General features: G+C 33.2%; 1 protein-coding gene and 1 long non-coding RNA gene across 3 annotated transcripts; one reads left to right on the top strand and one right to left on the bottom strand.

The window, feature by feature from the left end:
* The first annotated feature begins 772 nt into the window (after positions 1–772).
* On the top strand, positions 773–2172 carry LOC145631779 (uncharacterized). The gene is made up of 3 exons (XM_081683955.1): positions 773–1221; positions 1329–1405; positions 1485–2172. Exons 1-3 carry the CDS (start codon positions 1132–1134, stop codon positions 2014–2016), a joined length of 699 nt encoding a protein of 232 aa, XP_081540081.1. The 5' UTR covers positions 773–1131; the 3' UTR covers positions 2017–2172.
* A 447-nt stretch (positions 2173–2619) lies between these two features.
* On the bottom strand, positions 2620–6976 carry LOC145631780 (uncharacterized). 2 transcript variants are annotated; one of them, XR_014112423.1, is made up of 2 exons: positions 6138–6961; positions 2620–3236 (listed from the first exon to the last, which is right to left on the bottom strand). It is a non-coding gene; the product is annotated as an uncharacterized LOC145631780 (long non-coding RNA). The 2 variants fall into 2 exon arrangements; XR_014112424.1 differs by lacking the exon at positions 2620–3236 and adding an exon at positions 3270–4272 and having other exon boundaries at positions 6138–6976.
* Positions 6977–8016: the final 1040 nt, after the last annotated feature.

Consider the following 8016-nt stretch of genomic DNA (forward strand, 5'->3'; position numbering starts at 1 on the left):
CTTAGGGGACTCTGCGCACGCCACACTGACACTACCTGTTCGTATATGTTACATCGGTGTAGTACTCTGTAGGTGTGAAATGGGAAAGACTGATTAGTCATTATATGGTGTATTTCATATTGTTTCGTAGCCATGGATTGGCTGAATTCTTTATTTCATATCGTTTCGTAGCCATGGATTCTTTGAATTCAACACCTCGTATTTTCTTTCTCGCCTTTTCATTGATTCTTGATTTTGTTTCTTTTCATCTGAATGGAAGGAATGGCCAGATGCCTTTATTTTCTCCCTTTACAAAGAACACCTCCTTGCCAAGAATTTATAGCCAATTGTGCATTTTCGTAGCAAAAGTGAAGCTCGCCAAAGGTCAAGAGTAGAACCAAGTAAATACAAAGTAACTAGTAAGACTAAAAATAAATTCTAAAAATTAAGGATTTTTGTGACTTTTTATCAACAAAAAAAAAATCAAAAAATTGTTTTTTTACCACCAAAACTAATAAGGTTTTTTTATTTTACCTCCAAAAAAAATTTCAAAATTGTTTTATCACCTATTATCAAGAAAACCGTAAAAAAAAAAAAATATCATAATTCGAAAGTAAATTTTTAGGCACACGTACGTTAAAAGCTAAATACGGAGTAGTTTAGTTAGTAAAGTTTGTTCGTTTCCCACACCAATTTGGTTGATCTCATGCTCAACAATTCAACATAGTAGGAGTTTCATACGAAGTGTCTTACCATCTAACAACAACAGCCGAATAAAAAAAAAAAGGATGATAAGGGAGATTTAGAAGGGGAAGGAATAGAAAAGAAAAAGAAAAAAGAAAGAGCTGTCCAATTTGTCAGTCTGGAATAAAGAAGAAAGTAAACTAATTGTTGTTGCAATGATTTAATCCAAAAATCCCAACGTTCCCATTTTCAAAAACCAAATTGTAATGGAGCCAAATTTCCTTTCTATAACATCACTTTTCCGTGTCACTTTTACTCCCAACTAACCCCTTATTCTTCACTTGTTCTACCTTTACTATCACCCATTTGATCATAGTCACAAAACACACATAGCTCCCTCTTTCCATTACAGAGCAGGAGAGGGATCAAGCGTTCGAGCAAGCGAGCTCGAGAGAGTTGACAAGGGTAATGGGGTGGACCTTATTTGCATGTTTTGGTGGTACAAATAAGAGAAAGCGGCCTAAGTCAGCCTCTAAATTTGGCTCCAAAACCAGAAGAGTTAAACATCTTATCTCAACTTCCTTTCTTTCAATTTTTTCCCAAGATTTTTAACCGTTTGAAACTCAGATATGTATATGTTTTGATTTGCATTTGGTTTATTACAGAGAATTCGAGGATATGAACCATTGCAGTCGGATAATTCTAAAGAGCTGGATGCATCACAAACCCTCAGCAGCACAAGGTTATTCATGTTCTTTTCTTCAAATGCTGTAAGAAATCCTAGGTGAATTGTTTCGGAGTAATGGTTTGTTATAATGTAGGGAGAAGCCGAAAGATGAGACAAAGACAAGGATCAGAAAGAAAGTGAGGTTTAATTTGGAGGTGGTAACTTATGAACCACTGAGCTCACAGGAGGATGAACATGATAATAACAGTTGGGAAGAAAGAGGCGACGAAGAAAGTGATCAAGCAGCAGCAGCAGTAGAAGCCTGTCTAGTCTATGCACCTCTCAGTAAAACTATTTCAACATCAAACTATAGATACAACTGTTGTTATGATGGTGAAGATGAATATGACGAGGTTGAGGAGGATGATGATGATTATGGTCAGCTAAGTGATGATGAAGATGATGATGACGACATTGATAATGATTATGAAGATGATGATAGTTGCACGATTGATCCACAGAGCAGATACAATGAGAAAGTAACTGATGAACTTCGCGATTGCTCTTCTGTGCCTCTTATCAGTTCTGCAACAAACGCTCGACTAAGGAGCCATTACATTGTACCAGTGCTGAACCCAATAGAGAACCTTTCTCAGTGGAAGACGATCAAAACAAGGAAATGCTAGTTTTGAGTGTGAGTGTTTGCATGATTTCATTTTCCTATTTCACAAAATGATTATTTTGTTTGTGTGTTTGTGTATTGGCCAACTTTTACTGATCAACATACAGCCAGTATTCCCCTCCTGTAATCAACAGATCATTTTCGGCCTGAAAGAATAATGTTTTGGGTGTAAAACAATTCCAAAGCTTTACCGATACCAGTATAGAACACGAAAACAGCACTACGTAGTCAGATGATGGGCAACATCATTCCCATCACTCTCATCCATGAGACCAGAACAGCTAACCAATGCTAACAAGAATCAGAGTATCTGACTTAAGGATTACATTTTCTATATAATAGCCCAGGGAATGCTCTCGGCTATAAAAACATCTTTACACACTGCAACAAGAGAAGAGCACCGAGTCTCATGCTACAGAATTACCAAGAATCATCTCGAATGATTATGTTTACTTAAGACGATCTTATGTTCAAAATAATTTTTAGCAGAATTATCTATAAACAGAGATGTTACAGAGGAAATGTCGGCAAATCTGATAATGTAACAGCAAAATCTGGAACGGGAAATAAAATTCTGAGCATTAACAATAATCACAAGAAAAAAGCAGAGTGAAAACTTTGAGATCCATTAAGTTGTTAGTGTCATTCTACAACCAGAACAAAAGATTTATATATTGGAATTTGTTTCAGAGTAACAGAAGTACAAAGTATTTTCACTGACAAACCAAAGAAAAAAAAAAAAAAAAAGGAAAATAAACACTCTTAAACTTACAAAAGCTCATCTTTTGCATCTACCTCACTTTTAGGAGGGCATGCTGCAAGTGTCGTCGTGGTTTCTTACATTCTGCATCAGTCTTCAATACCCGTTAAGTTAATTAAGCTCTGTAAAACTAGACAACTGTCGCAAGCGCAAGCTGATGCCTATGAGCAAAAATTTCCATGGGCAAAAGAATGCTTCCCAAACTCAGTGATCTTGAAATCAAGATTCAAGATAAAGTACAGTCAAGTAAAGTTGTATTTCATGATTCAAAAATCAGAATTAGGAAATGACAAACTCAGTGGAATATTCCAGCAGAATATTGCAGATTGGTGCCCATGGTGGGTGTAAGAATAACATCTAATGAGTAAGAATCTACAAACTGGTATTGGTATTGAAGTAAAATCTACATTATTGTACAGAAACAAGAATCTGAATCCTCATCGTCATCACTGTCGCTTACATCACTGCACCAGAAAAAAAAAAAAAATCCTCCAATGAAATCAATAATCATTAAAAAAAAATAGGACATGTACAACATACACATTCCAATTCACTTTAACACGAGGAAGAATCAATTATTAACAATATTTCAAACAAAAGAAATCCTACAGAATCTTAAATTATGTGCGTATATATATTTAGCAAAACCGAGTCTTGAAGAAAAGCAAATTATTCAGGGCAATAATAATACACTTAAATCACCCACAACTTAAAGAATCTCTTCATTAAACATGAGTCGGTCCAATCAATCACAATTAATGAAATAGCCAAGCAGCTAGTCCCCATATACTCGTATACCATTTTAGGGTGCCCCTTTGCTTCTCTGCCTAAGCCTTATTAAAGTGATTACGAGGAAATGGGACAATCAAAAAGAGGCAGAGGGAGGGCGTAGTTATATTAATGAATAACCAAGAACAGAGTCTCTCTTAGATCAGCAGCCAAAAGCTGGATCAGTATTCAGTAGTCGATCAAAGATTAAGATAGGCATAATCATAATTTTTCAGCATCAAACCCACGTAAATATAACTTGCACTTGCAATATAATTCTTATTTATAAAAAAAAAAACCTTGCATCTGCAACAATGGTCTAAAGTGGTAATTGCAATCTACTGAAATTATGAGGATGATTTTTCATTAGTTGGCAGATTAAAGATGTCCCTTTCCAGTTGCCACACCCTGCCTTGTTCACAATCTGTCCCCCCAACTATTAATGTATATAAAGACCGATAAAAAGCTAAATTTGCACCTAAATACTAGCTGGTGCAAATAGTTGAATGTATACAGCTTATAATCTTATGTGCCCTTCATTTCCCTAGATTACAGGCGATTAAACACTTACTAGCGATATCTCATATTTAGTAAATAACTAAATAAGTAACATTTGTCAATAAATAGTGATACAATTTGCAAAAGTAAGTTAAATTTTGATGATTTTTGAAAAGTTTACATAATGCCAGGTAAAAAGATTGGAAATGGAAGGTTCAAATCTTCAAAACAAATCTGCCATTCAAAAGCAATAAAACGTTATATTACCATACAATACTTTGACATAAATTTCCATAAAGACTAAGAAATAATTTAGATAACTTCCAACAGGACTTCTATAGAAAGAAATCCTCAAGCAACACTTTTAGAAAATTTAGGCAGCAAAATGTCATTCAAGAAACTAGCAGATATTACTTCATGCATCATAGATTATTCGATGCTCTTGATCATGAGCACAAACAAACAGATAAGCACCCAGCCAAGAAACAAGCAATGCAAATAGTGGCTATAAAATCCTCTAGAAGTTATTGATGAGCTGTTGATGTCAATTCAGATTTTCTTGATTGGACACTTCCAGACAAACACCCAGTTCAGCAACCCTACCATCAAACACATGCTTGCATATATTGCATTTAGCTTTACTACCAAACATAGAGGAAAATATCGCAAGTTAAGCTATGTCCCTCTTTTGATATAAATCAAGTCAAGGGAATTATAGTGTAGAGCCAGACCAAAAATATCAATTACACAATGAAATAACAGTCATAAACTCATATAATTTTTCAACAAACTTCCAGTATCCAATGATTTGAAAGGGCTGCTGCTAATGCTTGGTTAATATCAGCACTATATATATTTTTTTCCCTACTATTAGCCAAGAGGAAAAGAGTTATCATTTGATTGATATCAGTTGTCTTATTTGTAAGTAACCAAATCTTTGGGTTCATAGGCTTGTAATATCTGTTTTGAGTGATATGAAGCAGGTGGTGAAACTTAAAGCTAACATTAATCCTTTTCCTTGCTTGAAGGCATTGTAGCTTTAAGTCCAGACATTTATCTAAAACTTTTATTCGCAATAATCACAACATCAAAGAATTATTTCACACATCTAATTTTATACCTAGCAAGCTTATACTTATTCATTTTCACTTTCTTCAACCAAAAGTTAATTTTTGATATGCACAATATAGACAAACTCCTAACTTTGAGTACTCCGTATTAGAATACAACTTGATGAGAATTACGGGTTCAATATGTTTTAAAACACAAGCTAGTTCCTCCTTGATGAAGCTTGCTACAGCAATTGAAGAATTAAGCTAGCAAAATCCCTCATCGAATAAAAATTCCAACTTTACCACCTAAAGTATCCACTTTAATTTAACAGAAATCAAACCAAAACCAATCCATTATCCACTTAACGAAGCTTGCTACAGCAATCTTTGCTAGAGGTCTGTCTGATATGTAATACTCATATCTATAACTCCTGTAAGGTATGAATTTTAGCTAATCTTCTTCCACAAACAATGAACTTTGGATAAACCAAACCTGCAGCAGATAAGCCTAGGGATAATTGTTAAAATGGACTAAACACAAATCCCAACTAAAATCCCATCTATATCCATTGTAAAACAGCCAAAGCGATAATTCAATCCCAATTTCGAAATTAAGTAGTGACAACAATCTCAGCACAAGGCTAACACCTCTGATCTTTCATCTTATATGTCTTATTACTTGAAAAAACTGCAATAACGATTCCTATCCTCCATTTCAAGACCAAAAGGTCTGTTTTAAGGCGAAATTCGAAGCTTACAAACCAAAAAAAAAAACACTTGTACACCAAAAACATATACTTGTATAGTTGTATAGCATAAGATCACAGATACTGAATGGCATAGAAAAATCATCAATGCATAACTACCTCAATCGAAATCATAGTCACAAACATATACATAAAGAGATTATCAATGCACTACCTAGGCCGAAAATCGAAATCCCAATTCTACAAGCTTATCACATCATTTACATTATCCAAAAACAACATAAGGTAAAACCATAAGATTGCATAAATAGATAAAAAGTGATTAGAAATGCCTCACTACCTTGGTTGAAATTCCACTATTTCAGCAAGTTTATTACCACCATTAGTATCATTCCACTGAACTTTCTTTATCTTTGAATCACCGTTTGCAATTTCGCCATTTCGAGGCGATAACAATCTCTTTGATTCATCATCATCCTCTTCCACACCTTCTGTAGCTTCCTTTTCAGGCTTCAAGCTACTAATAAGTGGCTTAGTTTTTGACTCTTCACCATTCAAATCCATTGTAAAACCAACAATTTAACAACCTAAGCTCAAATTTTCAAAAACCCTCACTTTACCAATCCAATCAAAACCTCAAAATTTTCAAATTCTTACATAAATGGAAGAAATTTCATGTACCCATTTGATTAAATACCATAATCATAAACCAAAATATCGCCATGAACAAACTAAAATCCCCACAAAAAACCCAGATCAAATTCACCAAAACCCCTTAATTATAGCCCTAAAAATATTGAAATTTACATCAAAAATGAAGAATTTCAAGTACCCAGATGATTAAAAGAGGATATCAATGCAGAAAAACAAAAACCCAGTATGCTCAAATCAACTTTACCTTAAATTTGGCAAGTTATTTGGTTATTAGGTTAGGTACAAAAATATGCATAAAAAATAAATTCATTCAATAAATAAAATATAAAACGACCTTTCAAGAAAAGGACACAAAGAATTGGGGCAGAAGTTGAGGGATCTAAAAAAACCCTCACACTAAAAGCTTTGAGAGAAGAGGAGAGAGAAAGAGTGCAATTAATTTTAGAAAGAGATTGATAGGAGAGAGAAAGAGAGATATAGTATTAAGGAATTTGGAAGAAAAAGAAGAAATTGGTTGGAAATTGTATTGTAATTGTAAAAATACACAATAATTTTTGTTTGGTTTTCTTAAATCATAATGTTGATAATGATGACTTGACTCTAGATCTAGCTTTGGTGTAACGATTCAACGGTTGTTGTTGTTGCATTTGTTGTTCAACTATTTACCGCCAACAGATTTTGCCCCCACTCTTTCTTTTTTTGTGTCACAAATCAAGATTTTTAAATAATGGGGTAATTAGTACGGATTAAATCGGGTTTGGTTTGACTCATATTTGGTGCAATTTACTTCAAATTTGGTTCGAACTAGAATGTTATTTCATATTTGGAGTAATCAATATTGGTGTATAAATTATAACTTGAACTAGCCTTCTGTCCGTGCATGATTTGTTTATAAATATACAATATAAATATTTTTTTTTTTTAATAATTATCAAGTCACCGCTAAGCACCTAAAGATTTTTTTTTTTTTTTAAAGTTGTATTTTTATTCTTGCTACACAAAACAATAAAAGAAATATTCAATATTTTTTTTTTTAAAGGATGATTCATTCAACAATTGACTTGGTAAATTTGGTTTACTTGGTAAATTTTGAGGTGTTATCCACTTATCCCTGGAAATCGAATTTTGTTTATATCTTAGTCATTAGTGAAAATCACGTTTTTTATTTGCTCCTAAAGTGTGTTATCTACTTATCTTTAAAATCTTTTAAAAAAAAAAAATAATAATAAAAAAATAAAACTAGCTACAAGTAGTATTTAGGTTTGAAGCATGCCTTGTATCATTTCATGATATTAGCAATCTATACGTATAGTTGTATGTATTAAAAAGTGTTTGAAAGGAAGTTTACTAAGATCAGATAGCAAAAGAGAACATAATATATGATGTACGGAGTATCATAGTGGTAAGACACTAGTGTAAGAAAATAAGGTTACGTGTTTGAGTCTTGCTTATAAACTTAAATCATCCACTTTTGTTAAAAAGAATATAGTATAATGCTATTAATCTATTATAGTATTATATACTTCGTTTTATAATATATATAGGCAGGTTACAATTCGTTTTAT

Source organism: Chenopodium album, chromosome 5, assembly GCF_948465745.1.
Source record: "Chenopodium album chromosome 5, dcCheAlbu1.1, whole genome shotgun sequence".
Taxonomy (NCBI): domain Eukaryota; kingdom Viridiplantae; phylum Streptophyta; class Magnoliopsida; order Caryophyllales; family Amaranthaceae; genus Chenopodium; species Chenopodium album.

Coding starts and splice junctions, on each gene's coding strand:
- LOC145631779 (XM_081683955.1), top strand. CDS start 1,132: ATGGGGTGGACCTTATTTGCATGTTTTGGTGGTACAAATAAGAGAAAG. Junction 1,222..1,328: donor TTGGCTCCAAAACCAGAAGA/GTTAAACATCTT, acceptor GGTTTATTACAG/AGAATTCGAGGATATGAACC. Junction 1,406..1,484: donor CAAACCCTCAGCAGCACAAG/GTTATTCATGTT, acceptor GTTATAATGTAG/GGAGAAGCCGAAAGATGAGA.